Source organism: Electrona antarctica, assembly GCF_951216825.1.
Source record: "Electrona antarctica genome assembly, chromosome: 2".
In the NCBI taxonomy this organism is placed as follows: domain Eukaryota; kingdom Metazoa; phylum Chordata; class Actinopteri; order Myctophiformes; family Myctophidae; genus Electrona; species Electrona antarctica.
Genome location: NC_136807.1, coordinates 39,111,597 through 39,131,608, shown reverse-complemented (window position 1 = coordinate 39,131,608; position 20,012 = coordinate 39,111,597). Strand labels below are relative to the sequence as shown.

The window sequence follows — 20,012 nt, the reverse complement described above, 5'->3', positions numbered from 1 at the left end:
AATTGTACCTACATACTCGTGCGTAATCTGTACAGTCTCGTGCGTAATTTCCCGAGTGCCACATTTGGGCTTGTTTATGGTGCCATTATCACGGTTAATATGAATGTATTTCTCAAAAATAAAACTCGATTAATAGAGTGCGTCGTGGATTTAACCAGAATATGTCAACAAAATATTTGATTGACCATTTAACGCCTTGTGATGGGCCATGTGATAGCCCTAAGCATTGTCCATGGCTACACAAAGATGCTCTTTATTGCTTATTGTATTTACTGCGTATTGTATTATAGTACAGTATTATATTTGATGAGCTTTTGTAAAATATTCAACCTTACACTATCTCAGCGAAATAATGTAACTAGCCTACATTTTATAGTGGCAATACACTATGTGTAGCTAGAAGGATTTTACGCTATTTCGAGCCATATCAAGTATCTTCTTGTCTTTTAAATAACACACTGTCGCTGTAGCCAACAGTTAGGCTATTGGCTTTTTTGCAATATGAATCGTTTAATACTTTCAATAAAAATAACGCCTTGTTGTGAAAGCTTTATGCCATAGTGGTTGATAGTATACTCTTGAGATTACCCCAAATGTAACAGCAATATACACCCTTATCTTGTGCGCTATTGTTGCCAGTACAAACCCTTCACGCTAGGTGCGTTCACTGAGACCTCAGTAAAAACAAGGGTCTTTCTTGTTGCTTGAAACTGTTCGCAGCTCATACAACCAAGTTTAACTGCCCGACTTACATCCAATTAAATTTATCTAGGCCATGAGGGGACAGTAATATGATTACACACGCTTCCCACATTTAGCCCTGACTTCAGACCGATTTAATATGAAGCAGCGCTCCACAAGCTAGCTGTGCAGCAGTGTCGTTGTGAAACGTGTGCGTGTGTGTGTGTGTGTGTGTGTGTGTGTGTGTGTGTGTGTGTGTGTGTGTGTGTGTGTGTGTGTGTGTGTGTGTGTGTGTTTTGTGAGTGCTGCGAGTGTTGTATCAGTTGTTAGGGATTATTCTACGCATATTTAGGCCAAACCACCATTTGCTCCAAGAGCAACAATGTAAAACTCTTATGTTACCAAACCTCCACTCCTCAGTGTCCAGAACGCCATTTTAAGCGCATAGTTTTTAGCAACAATAGACTGACACCTACCTAGCACTGTAATTATGGCTGGAGGTTGCAATAGCTTAAATTCCCCAGACACAGTCGTAAAATGTGTGTGCTCTAACAGTGATGTTTAAGCGGAATGTTGCAAATATTTTCTACAACGGCAATACACATTGAATATTAGCCTATAGGCACTGTTTACAGCATTTTGACAGAGCATATGATATAGGCTATAGTTGTATTACTCTGTGAGCATGCATTTTAAGCTAGCGTCTCCAGAGATCTGGTAACGCAAATGCAGCCATTTGTTTGCAATCTCTGCATATTTTTGGCTCGTTTATTTGGTGGCGCTACCTCATCAAACTTTTCTGGGTCCTATTGCTAGCAGAATACCAGCTGCTGTGAGTGAACCATTGGCATATAACCGCATGCTAAACCTTATCCCTTGACTGATAGCCTAAGAGCACTAAGGCGATTATAGTCAATGTTTAAACCTCGAGGGGCGGATATTGCCAAGAGATGGACATTGATTGACCATACTGTGCCACACCACACGTGTCCAAGTTTAAAAGTATTTCTGAAATGCCTACCATCTTGACTCCTTATATGCTGTTAACGTCATCATATCATCTTGGCAATTCCAGTTGCCCTAACTTTGGCATTTTATTCGTGTATTACTAATTCATACTGTGCATTACTTATTCATGCCATGCCAATACAAATGCGATGCGCGTGAACTCATTGCGGTGAAGAGGGGACTTGACAATTATTGTTTTGTATTTAGCAGCAGCTTCATTCGTACCATCTATGCAGGCTACTGTTGCGTCTAAGGGGAATCAATGCAATGTATTGATTTAAATTTTGATTCCTGCACAGTTGTGGTCTACCAGAACTGAAAAATAAATTTATTTTGAGGACCACCTATAATATTACTATATTTATGTTATTGCTCCTGCATGCTGCTTGAAACGTTATATTGCTGCTTGAATTAAACCTGCAAAGGGGAGCTATATATAGTGTGTGGACTTTAATTGTCTATACATATTTTATATGCAGGGAATAAGTACAATATACCTGACTTTGTTTTGTATAGGTCTGCCTTTCAGGTTATCTGAAATCAAACTTCTATACACGAGCTCCAAATTAAACACCCAGTGCGCGATTATATTTCATTCTGTTAAATTGGGCAATGACATTTTAATGTGCGAATAATATGTAACTGGAAAAATAAAAAAAATAAAGAAAAAACTAAAATGGCAGCAGCATGTGTTCATAGGCCATGGTGTGGCTAGTTTGTTTACAATAATACTGTACTATTAACTGCACTTCATCGACGCTATATCCAATTAAATCAGTAGCTTTGCATTGTTAAAGCTCGGGTGGGGCCGCATCACAACTGCCATATTCACGTTTGTCATATTTTCATTTTCATTTATACTTTGTGAAATATTAGATTTTCGACAAGAATTTCATAACTTCTGAACGCACATGTGCATTGTTTTCGCGTGTGTTGTGTTGTGTGCTCGCGTGCTCGCGCATGAAACTAGTCAAAACTCGGGACTCACGACAAAATCCTAATATTCGCCAACGCCTTCATATTCTTTGGTGCGGTTAACAAATAACTCAATGCATAAGTGAGTTTCTTGCAAATATATCACTTGCTAGTTGTTGGATTCCAAATTCCCCCCATTCGCACCCTTTATGGTTTTCTATAGAACAAAGGGATTTAGCGTTACTACAGCCATTCGGGGGTTTATGGTCAACGTAGAGAGGATTTTAGTGGTCAAATTCAAGTGCTGTGTCTGGGCAGCTGTCTGCTTTCTTTGTACTTGGATGCAGGATGCATCTTCTGAGTCAACCTTTTGTCTGTTGGGTAGTAAACACACTAATGCCAAAGCCACGTTTTCAGATAACGTCTACAAAATGTTGAGCTCATGATGTACTTTCCCATAATAAGGTTTAATCGAGTTTTCCGTTCTGCCCATGAGCAAAGGACATGTGCTTATTTCTATTCTTCTTATTGTTGTTGTTATGTTGTTGTTTTGTTTTACTTTATTCACAAAGGCGCCCCAAAATAGTGACTGAAGTAGACTCGTAGTGTTATTGGTCTATAAGATACTAATTCAAGACTCTATTGAAACATTTAGGAAGCAGCCTATCACCATAAACAATGGGCCATCATATTAATTTCACCTTGTGTTGGTATCAGTTAGTCTATAAAGGTTCGTAAACGACCCTCAACAGTATAATTAAAAGTTTACAATGACACTGCAGGAAAGAACACACAGACGCATTTTCCCCTCTCATCCCATTCTTTTTATTTCAATCTATTCTTATTATTATTTTTTACACCATGCACGAGATGGGACTATGCCTTTAACTCACAACATTATGCACCAAATAAATTTTGATAAGCCCATTGATGAAAAATGCTCCAATAGCTTCATATTTCAGCTGGGACCTATTTTATTTTATTAATGAGGCCAACGTCGGATGTATTCATACAGCCTGGTCAATAGGGCTATATAAGTGGCCTGAGTAGCATTTTTACAAGAAGCCCAATTGTTGCGCTTATAGAAGAGGGACAAAGTTGTGCCTGCAAAACATTGAATTTGATTGACAAATGAGCCCAATGAGCCATTTCAGAGCAACATGTCTGTTTTAGTTGCTATTTCCACGGTAAATGTTTTGTACAGTTTCTAAAGGATGTGTTTGGGCAAAAAAAAACGTTTAAATTAAATTACATTAAATGGAAATCAAATTAAATGAAATAGGCTACTAAATTCTGCAACAAGAGAGGGAATAATTCTGTTCATTTGCATTTGTGTTTACGTCTCACTGGGATGCAGTTGTCCACTGCAGGCTTATGTGTGCGGTCCAAGGATAAACTTCACTGCTTGTCTCCCCCTCGACAGGAACTTCGGTCTTGAATTGTGCTGTTGTCCTCCTTGGACTCTGTCAAGATCCAAAGTCAAAGCGAATGGGAGTGGGCATGAGGGAGACTGGTTCAGTCATCTGCACCTATATGTGTTTTTATAACAATACACTTCAACTTCAATTTATAGCATATAGCTTATAGACCAACCAATGATCCCATGTCGTATGAACTGTCAAGTTCTAAAAAAAGAAAAAGAAAATGGTGATCTGAAAAAAGGGGGAAAACTTACGAAAGGCCTACGAATTGTAATGTTTAAACTAACGCCCATGTGCGTCTAGCCAATGTTTATTAATTTATTTTCAAGTGGTTCATGTTGTTATTATACAAATCACAACAGTTGGGTCTTATGTGAAGTATCCATCCGTCAGACAATGTTATAGTCTGCACTATTTACATAGGCTACTAGCAAAACGTGTCTTGTCTAAGGCTTGCGGTTTAACATGCAGGCGTGTGTGCTATTATGAAAAGAAGAGGCTATAGTCGTATATTCTACTAGGATAATCAAAGTCTTATTTTAGTTATGTATTTGGGGGGAAACGGGGATAGATGTAGTCACGGTGTCGCTTTTAAAGGATTCATGCCTTATTGCGCCATATTCGTACCAATCATTGACTAATAGACTAATAGTTATATCATCTAATCTCAATACAGTGTCCTGTATTGTGTCCATCGGTATATTGTAAATAGGCCCTTTCATTCATGAAACTATTACCGAATATAGAATGAGGACTTTCTTAATATAGTCTGCTAATAAACCATGAAATAGCCTATATTGATAGATTTTGGGCTATAGTTGTCCTATAATAAATAAAAAATAATAATAATAATGAATAATAATAATAATCATAACCTTACCTGTGAAACTCCAATAATACTATAAATGCATCTCACTGAGTGCAATGTGCAGTCTATGCTAACCATATATAAGAGGCTATAGCCATTAGCTAGCCTACCATGCACAAGCTAATAAACGTAAACATACAAAACACATCTTTGTCTAATTGTCATAGCCCAAGCCAACAGACGGGAATCTGTTACTGGTTTTCTTAGTGCTCCTGTGGTGTTTGAAAATTAATCGTTTGAACCTCCTAGATCTTACCTAAGCGAACCACTCCTACACATCCAACTGTTCCAAATTGATATATGACAATATCTACTTTCGATCACGTGTCTGCGGGGCGACTTAGACGGATTGCGCGTCATCTCGCCTTCCCAAATTTTCCCCTTCTGCAGTTCGAATCCAAAACATCTATCTATAGTACGGAGTACGAGAGAAAGATGTTTAACTCGGTGAATCTGGGCAACTTCTGCTCCCAGACGCGCAAAGACCGGACATCCGAGTTTGGGGACAGGACAGGCTGCGCGTCTAACATCTACCTCCCCAGCTGCACCTACTACGTCCCCGAATTTTCAGCCGTCTCGTCGTTTCTTCCACAGGCCCCGTCGCGGCAAATTAGCTACCCGTATTCCACAAACCTGTCCCAAGTGCAACCGGTGCGGGAAGTTTCATATGGCTTGGACGCGGCTAGTAAATGGCACCACAGAAGCAATTATGCTCCGTGCTACTCGGGAGAGGATCTGGTGCATAGGGACTGTCTTCCTCCATCCACCATGACAGAAATGCTTATGAAGAACGAGAGTGTGTACAGCCACCATCATCACCATCCAGGCTCCAATCATCCCTCCACAGGATTCTACTCCGGCGTGGGGAAAAACAGCGTCCTCCCTCAAGGTTTCGACCGCTTTTTTGAGACCGCATACTGCAGCACGGACAATCAGTCAGACAATTGTTTACAAAAGGGCGAAGCGAGCAAGCTGGAAGCCGAGTCCCAGCAGCCCGCTCCCCTACCCGGCGCCCCAGACCAGGAAAAGGACCCAGAAGATGAGGAGGAACATACAAATTCAGGCTCATGCACTTCTTCAGCAACCAAGGACGGCAACACCAGCAAGAACAGCCACTCGAGTAGGTACCGAAGCTGTAAATGGGGAAAGGTTAAGGGACTAGCCCGGTGTTTTGTCGGTCAGATTTTATGTGGAGTTTTATAAGCATTCAAAGGATTTTATTATAACCTACAAAGCTCTTTCTTCCAACGAGAAGAATTTTTACGATGGGAAAGCGCTTTGAAAAAAAGGGATGTTATACACAGACGCTTCTATCGTGAGAGTCTGTGAAATTTTAAGAGCGCGCTATTGTGACAAATGCTAACTTTGATCATGAACTTGCATTGGGCATTTTAAGGGATTTTCTCGTTGGGCTGTCGAGAGTAAAAACCAATTGGGCAGAACATTGCTTTTGGCGTCCTGTGATTTTTTTTCCTTTTAGCACTCGCTTGCTCGCGAAAGACATGCTCCAGATTATTAGACACTTTAAGGCTAAATCGCGCTCGTGTGTCATCGAGGCTATCTGTTGTCTATCTCTTTCTATCTATATCTGTCTATCGATCTGATTATGTGTCTGTCTGTCTGTTTGTCTCTCTGTCCATTTTCCAACAAGAACGTTGTATCCATTCAAAGACAGACCAAATGAACCAGTTATAGGGCTCGAGTAGCCTAGCCTATGCTTTTGTCCATAGAATGCACTGGTGTGTGTGCAGTTAATGCCCTTTCCACGGTAGTCGTTGAAACGCTTAAGTCTAAACACATTGTGCTGCATTTTGCAATTCTCCCCCTGGAAGTGATTTGTGCATGTATAGTAGTCTGTCAGTAGCCTGTATATTGTAGATGAGTGATCAATTGGCCAAATTATCTGATATTAATATACGCACTGCACTCAAGTCACATATAGCATTGAGTATCGTTTCTTATTTTTATTTTGAAAACCATTTGCATTGCATACAATTGGAGTTGCTGAGCTTCTTATTTGTGAAAATAATGAAACAAAAAAACTATTATATTTATTTTGTTAGTTATTAATGAAAAGTTATGGGGTTTGGGTGTTTCTAACTTGGAAACGCAGGCGAGTATAGGCTACATTTCAACTGACAGCCAAAGGATTGTGTAAATTGTTAGTTTAGCTCCAAAGGAATGTGACGCTCATTTTGTAGTGATATACTTTTGTTGTTATATATTTGTAACAGATAAACACGTACTTACAGCCCGTAAGTTGATATTATTGACTTCCAAGGGGTTCGGATATTTAACACTCTTTATGGCCGGTTTATCTGATAGCCTAAGCTATTTTGCGCTTTGGATGTTGATTGAAATGGGTTCCATCACTGATGCCCTTCTGAATGTGTGCATTCTATGCATCTGAAATCTTAAGCCTCAGCCCTATTACGGCAGCATGGATATTTGCATATGACATTATCATCATTGCCCATGACAAGCAGATGACAGACTCTGATCATGCTATTATTTATTTTCTTCAGGCACTCCGCGTACGAGGAAGAAGAGGTGTCCATACTCCAAATTTCAGATTCGAGAGCTGGAGCGGGAATTCTTCTTTAACGTTTACATCAACAAAGAGAAGCGACTTCAGCTTTCCCGAATGTTAAACCTCACCGACCGACAGGTTAAAATTTGGTTTCAAAATAGAAGAATGAAGGAGAAGAAGTTGAGCAGAGATCGCTTGCAGTACTTCTCTGGCAACCCCCTCTTGTGAGCAGGAACATAAAATGTCATAGTCAGTGACACTATAGGCCTATACTCTTATCTTATTGTCATCATGGGCATAGCCAAAGGAGCCCATCACCACCAGTGCAATGTTAAATGGACAGTTGGAGTTGTTAGGCCTGCATGGTGAAGTCGCCATTTTCCTATTGCCTATACGGTGCGGCTTTGAATTTCTAGTTGGCCTTGAGAAGGGCCTATACGACATGGTTAGAGTAATCATTTATACGCCGTTCTTGAGTATGCCCATCTATTTATCACGATTCTTAATAATTGTGTTTATTCTATTGTTCATATAGGCCCATTATTTGTTGAATATCAAAATGTAAGAAAAACAGATGGAAACCTTGGTACTGCGCAGAACGTTTATACAATTTTCGCTGGTCTGTGTATATAGCCTATCATTATCTGATTCTCTCTCTCTCTCTCTCTTGACCAGAATATGAACAAATAATACATTTACAGGCTGCATTTTCGCCACTGAGAACTGTGACACCCAATCTGTGAAAATATACCCCCTTGTACAGACTATGCAATGTGCATTCGTGACTGTAAATAGGCATATGTTAAATTTCCTTTCCCCTATCCCTGCTGCTATTTTTTTCCGTACACATGCCCATGCATCTTTGGGAGCTTTAACGCCAACACTTGTTAAATTATTTGCTTAAAATACATTGGTGCTTTTGTTTAAGGGAGGTGGACCAGATTGTCGGCCGGTGTATCATTAATATAAGAATACTTATGAAATAAACAAACATATAGGCAAAACTCAACGACTTTGTGTTTTTTTGTGATTATATTGCGCTTATCATGGTTTAGGCTACAATCGAGACGATTGCCGTGGACAAAAATATGTTCTAATTTAATGTATTGGCTTTCGAATGAGTTGGGAACTTGAGATGCGGTATAACATAACATACACAAACGTATGTGAATTGCGCTTCCGTGCTATTTATTTTTGGGTGACTCGATGATGCATACTATAGCCTATTTGCTGACTTGGTGGCAATGAGAGGGTGAGCAGGGCCAACATTATTTACTTTAAAGGTTGCAGTACAAATACAATGAAGTTCAAATGTAACTTCAACATGCCTAAACGAATATTTAGAAGCTATAGATCTCAGAAATGTAGAGAAACAGTGGAATGATAACGCCTTTTTAGTACCCACTAAATGGAATCGCCACTCTTGTAGAGTCTAGACACCGCCATAAAGGCTGAGGCACTAAATGGCTATTTTTTTCTGTTAATTGCACCGTCTGTTCAGTGGAATGGCGTTCACTTCCGCAGTAAATAGTAAACAAGCAAGACTGGATGGTTGTGGATGTCCGAACGAGGAGGGGCGGGTTTGGCATGAAGAGAGAGAGAGGTTTCAACATGAACTAGGTCTGTGTAGTCTACTACAACGTCAAAACCAGCGCCCATTCATATAGCTTATGGCCACATGGCCATAATAAGCTATAAGTCATCTTTCTCTTCCAAATGATGTCATTTCAGAAAGGCATAAAGCCAGCATTGATGGGGTCACACGCGTTTCGACGGAAACCCTTTTTTTTTCATGCAGGAATTATAGCCATTTTAATACCCTTTGTAAACGAGCCCATGCATCAACAACATCACTGTCCCCAAAGAAGATATGCTTCTGAACTTATTTTATATAAAATGACTCAAACAAACCCCTGTTGTCCGTTCATATTACCACAAACATAAGCCAGCCAAGCGGTAGGCCTACAAATTAGATAGGGGAAAGGAAATAAGTGACATGTTAATTTTAACTTGATTGTTCACACTGACATATACACACTACTGTGTGTGTGTGTGTGTGTGTGTGTGTGTGTGTGTGTGTGTGTGTGTGTGTGTGTGTGTGTGTGTGTGTGTGTGTGTGTGTGTGTGTGTGTGTGTGTGTGTCCGTCCGGTGCGCGCTTTTCTGCACCAACATATGTGCATGACGATTGCACGTGTGCATTAACTACAATTTATAATTAAATGTAGTCTTTGAACTTCAATAATGTCAAGGCCTTCACCTTTTAACCCAGTGCAATAAAGTGGAATCAAGGAGCCCCCTTAGCCCGGAAATGTGTGCAGGGGGGGAATGAGCCAATGGGAGTGAGTGGGAACAGAAAATGGAATGTGTAGAGAGACCAACTTTGACCCCTCACATTAAACTACAGCAGGTAACTTTGCTAGCTTTAGCACGCCCAGTAAATACACTTTATTGTCCCTGTAAAATGTATACGTTTTCACGCATGAGACGTTTTATAACATGTTGGCATAGAACTGGGCCTACTACCAGATATTTGTATTCTTCAAGTTCTTCTAGCCTATTGCTCGCTATTGCTGACACAGCTTAGGTTAGAGAGTCGTGCTGGGTGGTTCTGTTAACACAAACTTGATGGTTTGCAGGTATGCGCGCGCGTCTCTCTCTCTCTCTCTCTCTCTCTCTGTGTGTGTGTGTGTGTGTGTGTGTGTGTGTGTGTGTGTGTGTGTGTGTGTGTGTGTGTGTGTGTGTGTGTGTGTGTGTGTGTGTGTGTGTGTGTGTGTGTGTGTGTGTGTTTGTTTTTTTTGGAGCAGGGGGAGAGACAGAGAGAGAGGAGGGAGTGGACAGAGAGAGAGAGCTAGGAGGGAGTGAGACAGAGAGAGAGAGGAGGGAGTGAGACAGAGAGAGAGAGAGGAGGGAGTGAGACAGAGAGAGACGGGGGGGGTGATCTGCCCATGCGCAATAATTTAGGGTCGGATTAGTTTCTCGTCCGAGGACATTACCCTATTTGTGAATGCAAAGTTAGTGTGGGTGTGTGTGTGCGTGTCCACGTGTGGGCTGTTCTAACAAAAGAGAGGAGAGGGGAGAGAGAGAGAGAGATGCACACCGGCAGAGATCAAGGCTATAGAAGCCCTTTATTGCCACACCCACCAACCTTGGCCCTGGGACGGTGACGTGGGCAATTTGTTGGATTTTTCCAACACACAACGTCACCATCTGCGCCGCTGCACCAGAGAGAGGCCCTCTCGCAAGTGCTGTCTGTCAACCACATGGGGGCCAGGATTTCTCCTCCTGGCTCTCTCTACAATGTTTGGTTTCCTCAACAGGATCTTGAAAACGTTTCCTGAGATGGATGCCCTAATGACATCATGCCTTTATTATTAGGCAGTGAGATATCCTCTGTGCGATAGGTTGACGGAAGGAGTCACATTAGAGTGCATATACTTCTTCTTCGAGTCTAAAACGCTATGAGGTAACGTGGAAAGGAAACGGCGGTGGGGTATGTCATTGGATCATTAAAGTGCAGGAGCAAAGCCGATGCTTTTTTATTAACTGTAAAACATTCATGCACAACATAACATACACGACTTATGAACCAGACAAAATAATATTGAATACAGTCTCAAATGTCCTAATCTAATTATTGCTGTATTATTTGATGATGCTGTGAAATATCACCAGGCTTTTATTTTATTTTGTGTTTGTTTACAAATAATATTGCATTTCAATGTATTGGTTGTTGACATTGTGACATCCCCAGGCCTTTAAGCCTGAACAATTTCGGTGCGATTGGAACTGAACAGAGAATTTAAAAAGTTCATCTCACAAAGAACTGCTTCAATTGTAGTTGCATATTAACTGCAACTTTAATTAATTTATAAATAATGTTGTAGCATACTTTTCATGCTGGCATCTTGTTTCGAGAAAAGAAACATGGTGCGCATTTATCGGGCCTCGTGTGTTTTTGCCTTTATAACTTTGGAGTAAAGGCGTGGACTTTAGCCTACATTTATACGAAAACCTTAATTTGGAAGGTTATATTGAACGTTTTTGTTCTAGCTACTTCACGGCATCTTTGTTGTTCCCAGCGTTATAAAATGTCCTGTGTTATAAAAAGTGCCTCTGCTATATTACAGCAACCAAATAAATGTTAAATCGCTCTGAAATCTAATCAAAGAGGAACGCAATGTGCTTGTTTATTTATTTGTGCTGCTGCTGCTGAGCTCATAATAGGAACTAGTATTGTCAAGCCATATATGAAATGCCTCTGACTGGCTTTGTTGTGGTCGTCAAGCATTAATGCAATACTGCTGTGTCTTATTGCACTTCTACCACTCTGGGTTTTAATTAAGAACGTAGTCTACATGATTCGCCACCGTAAATTCGCAATCGCGCGCGGACAGGACCATGAAAGAGAACACCATCCAGTTGGAAAGATATTTCACAGTGGTTGCCAAGAACAAATTTGTTGTTTCGCCCAAATGGCTTATTATATATAAGTACAACCGGGTGAGCTGCTATATACCCCAATAGCATCCACACTGTTTAGGGTGATGGAACATACAGGCTATATATCTTGTTTGCAACCTTACAAATTAGTTGCTGACTCCTCTTTCCCTATAAGCCTATTTTGGCCCCCATTTCCTTTATTTTCCTTTATTTTATTGTATTAATGTTGGTTATAGGAAAACAATATATAGGCCTATATGGTTTTCTAAATGTCTAATTAGGTATAGGCATCGGCACACTTTGTTTCTAATAATATTTAGTTGTTTAGTTTAGTTGTTCACATATGTTATAGGCATGGGCCGGCATTTGTTTGACCACAAATGCTAAGAATGTTATTTGGATAGGATTTTGTTTAGATAGAGGCTAGGTTTGATGTTTACCATGGTATCCAAGTTACTTTGAACTGAAGCATTTCATTGTTTTTCTTTGCACTCTACGTACGTGACTAGTATTTGCCCTGTCGTTTGTTGACCATGCAGGCTTATATGCCATTTACCCTGATCTTGCACTTGTAAGTCACCCAGCGTCTGCTAAATCCATCAATTGTATAGTATACAATTGGGGATTTTGTTATGTAGGTGTCATGTGCGTGAGAGTGCATGCATATCACACATTTCATACACAAACATTTAGTATAACACAATTTCACAGAAAATAAGCCTCCCACATGCAAACCAAACAGTGTATGTGTCTTTGTTTTCAGGATTGTGCATGCGCAAAGCGAGAGAGACGAGGAGAGAGCGAGCTTGGGAGAGAGGGGGGGTTACTACGTTGGCCTACAAACGTATTACTATTATTATAGAGACACAGTTTCCACATATAGCATATGTATAAATAAATACATTGTTGTCTCTTCATGTGTGAGTGAGTGATAAATAAGTGCATATAAAGCAAGTCCCCCATTAATCTGTGAAATAGCATGAGCAATAGAAAACGGCCCCTGCATGCATGCAGTATATATAGTGATGAATGTTAGAAGGCTAGTGTTAAATTAACTTTTACGTATACATGATGTAAGTTTTTGCCTAACATTTGATTTGACATGGTGGGCTTAACAGGCCTGTCACTCATTGCTCTTCATATCACCCCTAGGCCTGTGGCAACAAGATGGGCTGGCTATATGCAGCTGCTCTCACATTATCATAATGCTGTGTATATATGTGTGGACCATCTTCCACCATACGTCTGTGAAATCGCATTACTCTGCAGTCTGCATTGAACTGTCGGTTCTCTACATGTTGCATCGCAATCTCTGCAACATCTTTCTTCTGTAGATTTATTTTTTTCTTGTATTTTTTTGGAATTGTCGTGACTCGTGCTATAGTGTGGCTTTGGCTGCAAGTTTGCTTGTCTGTGGTAATATATAGATGTGTGTGTGTGTGTGTGTGTGTGTGTGTGTGTGTGTGTGTGTGTGTGTGTGTGTGTGTGTGTGTGTGTGTGTGTGTGTGTGTGTGTACTGTAAACCCAATCCAGTTGTTGAGAAGGATTTCGAAAGACACTTAATTATACTGTTTATTTCACTTACAGTCATTGGATTACAAGACAAAACAAAGGTTTCAATGTCATTTTTAATCAGCATTTCTGTCCTTCAAATAAAGCGCCTGCTTTTCCAAATGGTTCCGAACTCAATAGACACAGGCGTGCGTGCACGAACACACACACACGCACACGAACACGCACACGCACGCACACACGAGCGCACGCTGCTTCGCCCATACGGAGGTGGTTAATGTCTAAACAAGAATTGAAGCAAGTACACGTATATCACATTATACAAAGATAGTTTTTCTGATGCAGGCTGGGGTGTTGTTTTTGTTTGCATACAAACAGCAGCATTGTGTGTAAATCTCTGCTCGAGAGTTCTTTTTTTTCTGTCTGTCGGGACATGCAGGAGTGCAACATAATGCGCTTTACAAAAATAAAACACATAGTATTGACTCGGGCCTATACTGCAACGTTTAATATAAAGCAAATAGTCCTCAAACAAGTGATATTTGGTGTTTTTCTTCTAGGAACTTATAGGCCATGTGCGTTAACCATCTCTTTTAAAACATTACTGTCTCTTTAAGTTTTTGCGGCGTCATACAAACTGGATTATATTAGGCTAGTTTCTTTTTACACGGGCTATCCAGGTCTGTGCTCTGCTCCACGTGTTGTTCGTGCGAGAATAGGCCAATGCATTACGTCTCAAAAGATTACTCTTTTGTTCCCATATAGCCGATATTTTACATCCGAAATATTAGACGGATGCAATCTCGGTTTTTAGGCCTAGGTATAACACTGCATGCGTGCCTATATCAAATATAGCCTAATAGGCCTACTATATTTGTACATATCCCTTAAAAAAAGCTACTGTTCAGAGTTTACAAAAATCGAAAAATAAAAACATTTAAAAAAAAGAAGGTCCGTCATTTTTCATTTTGTGTAAAAAAAAACAATAATAAATATGCACATTTCTTTAGATTTTGTTGTGTCCACGATGAGCATGTTTCACAGAAGTAAACAGAAAAATAGATGTAATTTACAGGTTCCATGCTGCAGCGCAGCACACGATACCGACACGTCAATTCTTGCAATTGGCAGCTTGGCCATGCAGTTGGCATTGGGCAGATTTATTTTCGGCAAGCATCTTCCGTGACCATTTTGTCACAGATTAAACTATTATATTTCAAAAATATATATATGTAATAATACAAATGTATAATGTTACACATTCATACACTTGATCCACCGGGATCCTCGGTGAACCGATAACATAACATACGAAATACAGTAGACTAAGTACAAAATGCAGATCTATAGCCTATAATAACACAAGCACAACACCTTAGCATGCATGTGGCTAAAAGGTATACTAACTGCAGGTGGAGTTTAACAATGTGCAATGAGTCATATTTCGGATTACGTATTTTTCAACAGCGTAAACACTACACAAAGTAAGATGCAGTCAAGTAGACTACTATAATTCGATCCTTTTTAGGTCCGCCCCACACCTGCAAGCATGCAAAAAAAATTATCGTTCTTATTTTTCAGGCTAGAACAAAACATTGTGAGGCTTCGTGAGGATAAGTCAAGTCCAACGTTGTTTTTTCGTAAATTAACACATTCTACAGATTACAGAATACATAAAATGTGATTTTATAGCATATATACCTCTAAATGAAAGACAAAGAGATATTTGAAGGTCAGTAAAGCTTAATTAGGCCTAGGTCAGGTTTCCGAGGTTTGTCACTATATACTTCTTAATGGAATATAGGCATGCTGAAAACTAGCACAGTCCGACAACAGCTAGCCTTAAAAAAACAAAAAACAAACATAGGCTATGGGACTAAATGTGTCTGCATTAGCCTAATGTAAAACATCAATGATCGTAGCGTGCAATTAAGGCTATATAAACAAACTTCAAATTTCCCATTGTGTATAAAATGGTTAAAGTTGACCAACGTTGTGTTGATCTGGAATAACACGGCTGTCAATAGCTTACCGTTCGATACAAATAGTCGGCCACATCATAGCGTAAATCAATGAAAACACAAATAAAAGCATAGCTATACACACACAAGGGGGGGAAAAAAATCATGAAGCAAACCTATGAGCTAATCTACGACACAATGCTCGACGATTTCGTCTGCCACTGCGCTCTAAAGCCAGGAATAGAATCGAAATCACACCCTGGGTATTTTCATTTCACTCAAAATCTTCAAAGTACTTAACCTAATAGATTTGAAATCCTCAAAAGCCACGTAAGTGCCTGCAAATCTCTCCAATGTTCTTTGTTCCCCTCATGAGGGCCTGGTGTCATTACCACCACATGGCTGCTAGATGGCGCCCTTGCTCCACGCAAAACCCACTTTGCTTACCAACTTGACCGCACTGACGTCACCAGAGTCTGGAGCATCAAGGCCACTTCCATGCTGCTATTGGTCTGAAAATCACATGACTCGTCTCCTAGCATCCATAATTATGTTACTGATATTTTTGCCCCCCAAAAGATGTCAGCATCCTACTGTCCTTATTCTCCTGGAGGAAACCCGTAGCCGGGCCACTGGAAAACAAAAGAACTGTTGGTATTGTCAATGCAAACATGTCATGCCCGCATAGTAACATAGCTACCGGTAACTTCCTCATGGATTCTTTGATGGGAGGACCATCTTCCTTCAGGGGTGAGGGTTATTCCAGCAACTCTGGAGTGTACATCCACACAGCTGCTGAGTACGGATGCTCAATGATGAGAAACATTGGAAATAAGGTCGGTCACTCGTCATCATCCTCCTCATCACCGTCCCTCTCCAAACGAGACGAGGCTCTTCCTGCGAGCGGTCTGCCTCTCGGCGCCTTCCAAGATGCGCCCTACCTGTCAACACAGCTGGCCACTTGGGGTGCGGGCTCCAAAACTAGCAGCAGCAGCAGGGACGAGCAACCTGTTGCCCAGCAATGTTTACAGCCGTGCTCGTTCGCAGCGGGCAACGTCAAAGAGGAGGCGTTCTGTTGTCTTTACCAGGATGACAGTGGCAGAGCCAAAGACACAACAACAACAGAGTCGGCCACTTACATCCGGCTCGGGGACAATAGCAGCAGCCAGTCTGAGCATGCTGCTGCTGTCTCGTCGAGCGACGTCTGTTTCCAGGCGACCCAGGTGTACGGCAGAGAGAGGCCGCAGCAGCACGACCAGTTCACCGCCCCCGGCTTCACTCTGACCCACTTGGCGACATCTGTTGAGTCAGAAACGACATCACTAAGTTGTAGCAAATCAGCCCACGAGGCAACAACAGCAGACATATCAAATATAGAGGAGAGAGACGACAGGAAAGAAGAGACGGTTAAGAGTGACAGTTGCTCTGAAAACTCCGACGGGGAATCAAAAGGTAACCCCCCCCCCCCCATCCCATATAAGAAACACACACTAAAACGTGACAGACACACACACACACACACACACACACACACACACACACACACACACACACACACACACACACACACACACACACATTTACCAAAGACATTCTACATTTTCACGACAGCCTTGTAATTATACAGTCTGTGCTTGTCATTCTGTGTAATCTGCCAAATAGGCTACACACACGGCGCTGTTTGATAATAGCCCTATGGCTGCGAGGCATTTGACAGCGCCTCTTAGCGAGGTTATGGACCCTATGGTATTTAACACCTTTTTATTATACGTGAGAATGTGAGATGGGGCAGTTATCATTGAAATAAACGCGCTCTCACACTCACAGACACACAGACAAACGTTATACATGCGTGGTCCATTCATTCACATTGTAAGGACAATACTATAACAACCATGCTTTTACCAGCACCATTTTACGCATCATAATTGCGCAATTGCGCAAACGTAAAAGTCGGCCGTTCCTTGTCATTTTATAAACTAGGGGACATTTCTATTTAGCCAGATATTTTTTTTAAATACATTTACAATTGTATAGGCCAAGGCTAATTTTAGAACAAGGCCAAGGCTAATTTTAGAACATGTTATATAAACATGTTATATACCCTATACGTTAACATGGAATGGCTAATGGCTAAAAGCTTAGCCTAATACATCGGTGTGTGTTATTAGAGTACCGGTAGTCTAATATAAGCCCATCATTCAGCTATTTTGCTGTTATTAATTCTCACATACAATTTGGTGATCCTAAAGTGTTCCAAATGCAAATCCATGCCACCAGATTTTACGAGTGGTAAAGCTTTTCAAATAAATTGTTTCTTTCAGACTGGCGGGCCTATAACACTGTTAAATTATACAATATAACAAATGATAAAACGTGGATGTTTTATTTATTTATTTTATTTGTTATCCTCGTCCATTATCCATATCATAATTTAGGTTCTATAGCTACCATTTTGGTATAACATGTGTGCTCCTTAAAATAAACCCACGCGTGCGAGAAATACGAAATAACAATAAATCCTATATAGTTGTACTGTATAGTAGCCCGTTTTACACTTCTTTATAGTCCTAGTTAAAGGGAAAGTGTTATTAGGAATTGGGTTAACATTTGACGAGCTATCAGTGCACAATTCTTTTGATTTGAAAATGTCATATAATTTGATATAGGCCCTAGCGGTCCTGTGTGTGTGTGTGTGTGTGTGTGTGTGTGTGTGTGTGTGTGTGTGTGTGTGTGTGTGTGTGTGTGTGTGTGTGTGTGTGCGCAGGTGGGCGGTTAGAAATATAGAAATAACATAAATGAACGTTGCTTTGTGTGTATACGCGCCAACGTATACACACGTCTCTCAATTTTAAATTCAATTCAAATAGGCTATAGACTTAATTGAAATGGGAAGCATGTTGTGAAAGCAATCAAAAGTATACGAAATATATGCATGTACAATAAAAATATATGGGCCTACTCCTTCTCGCACGCGCTCTGCGTGCGTGCGTGCGTGCGTGCGTGCGTGCGTGCGTGCGTGCGTGTGTGTGTGTGTGTGTGTGTGTGTGTGTGTGTGTGTGTGTGTGTGTGTGTGTGTGTGTGTGTGTGTGTGTGTGTGTGTGTGTGTAGACCCCTATATTGCAGAATTAAATGTTTTGCTAATGATTAAATGTGGGCCACACACCGAGGCTCCACATTAGGCTAATTATTACTGTAACTAACTTTGGGCGTGATTGTGTTTAGGGTGGGTTCTTATCCCCCAAGAGCCATGAAGTCTAATCAAGGAATTGGCCAAGTGTACAGCGTTTTGGGATGATTTCCCACTGACCATTAAGTGCTTTTTTCTTTCTCCTTCTTTTCCAACCCCAAGCACCGGTCTAACATCTCGGAAAACATTGTATCGGAAACCCTGCTGCTTTGATTTGATTTTTCTTTTTAGTTTTTCGTTATCAACCTCCTAAAAGCTAATTTGGCTCCAGTCTGCAGAGGCAATAAAACCTCGGTTTATGAGAGTCTGCGGTCCAACATGGACGAAAGAAGCGCTTACACACCACAGTTTAATTTTTATCTAATTAGCTTATATACCTATAGATCATGCAAAATCCATTTGCAAGCAATCTGCGTTGCAGCAAAAAGAAAAAGAAACAAAGAAAGAAAGAGAGAGGCATAATATAAGGCACAAAACAAATCCAGTGCGTATTTGCCTTTGTTCCTTCATTGAGTCCTCTCCTCGTCGATTGCAGACCGTGAAATATCTCCAAACCTTTCCATTTCTATCCAATGCACGTTTGAGATGTGTGCATGTGCGCCAAGAGCGTGCATATAGTCTTAGCTATATAGACTAGTCGTAAACAGTATCCTCGGTGTGCATTTGTCCATTTATAACCAAGGGTGTACATGTAACCAAATGGCCCGTTGGGTCCATTTGGCAACGTTATAGGCCCACACTCGTTGCAAATGAAAAAAACTAACATTGGTGGTTTTATTTTGGCCTAGCCTGTGTAGCCAGCACAACCACAACAACACAATCATAGGCTATATAGGAATAACTATAACTGGTGGTTTTATTTTGGCCTACTCTGTGTAGCCAGCACAACCACAACATTACCTATACACCAGTAGGCCCATGTCTCGTATACAAAGCAAGTATGAACTCTATTTAAATCTCACAGCCGGTCCCAAATTGACCAGAATGCTTACTGTGACGCTTCCCCTGTCCTAACAGATGATTTGTCGGTGGAAAAGACGACGAGAAACTGGTTAAAAGCCAAAATTGGAAGGAAGAAGCGCTGTCCGTACACAAAGCACCAGACGCTGGAGCTGGAGAAGGAGTTCTTGTTCAACATGTATCTGTCTCGGGAGCGCCGCCTGGAGATTAGCCGCAGCATCAACCTGACCGACAGACAGGTCAAGATCTGGTTCCAGAACAGACGCATGAAGCTCAAGAAACTCAACCGGGAGAACAGGGAGAGGGGGCACTGTGCAGTGTACAACTACAGCTGAACACATCTGCCCCCCGCCCCCCACCATCATCACTGACACACACACACACACACACACACACACACACACACACACACACACACACACACACACACACACACACACACACACACACACACACACACATACACACACACACACAGGCGTATGTGTAGTGTACACACACATTTATTATTCATGTAGCCTACTG

At 41.0% G+C, this 20,012-nt stretch overlaps 3 protein-coding genes across 4 annotated transcripts in view; all 3 read left to right on the top strand.

The window, feature by feature from the left end:
* The window catches only part of LOC306917738 (homeobox protein Hox-A2b-like), a 128,589-nt gene that overhangs the window by 42,698 nt on the left and 65,879 nt on the right, over window positions 1-20,012 (top strand). The window lies entirely within an intron of this gene.
* On the top strand, window positions 5,194-8,256 carry hoxc11a (homeobox C11a; the record flags this gene model as incomplete). Its single annotated transcript, XM_079520657.1, is given in 4 exon segments — window positions 5,194-5,220; window positions 5,222-5,297; window positions 5,300-6,013; window positions 7,419-8,256. Coding segments are annotated over 4 exon segments (1,050 nt in total). The 3' UTR covers window positions 7,652-8,256.
* Window positions 15,205-20,003, top strand: LOC306939828 (homeobox protein Hox-C10a-like). The gene is made up of 2 exons (XM_079524566.1): window positions 15,205-16,789; window positions 19,545-20,003. Exons 1-2 carry the CDS (start codon window positions 16,009-16,011, stop codon window positions 19,820-19,822), a joined length of 1,059 nt encoding a protein of 352 aa, XP_079380692.1. The 5' UTR covers window positions 15,205-16,008; the 3' UTR covers window positions 19,823-20,003.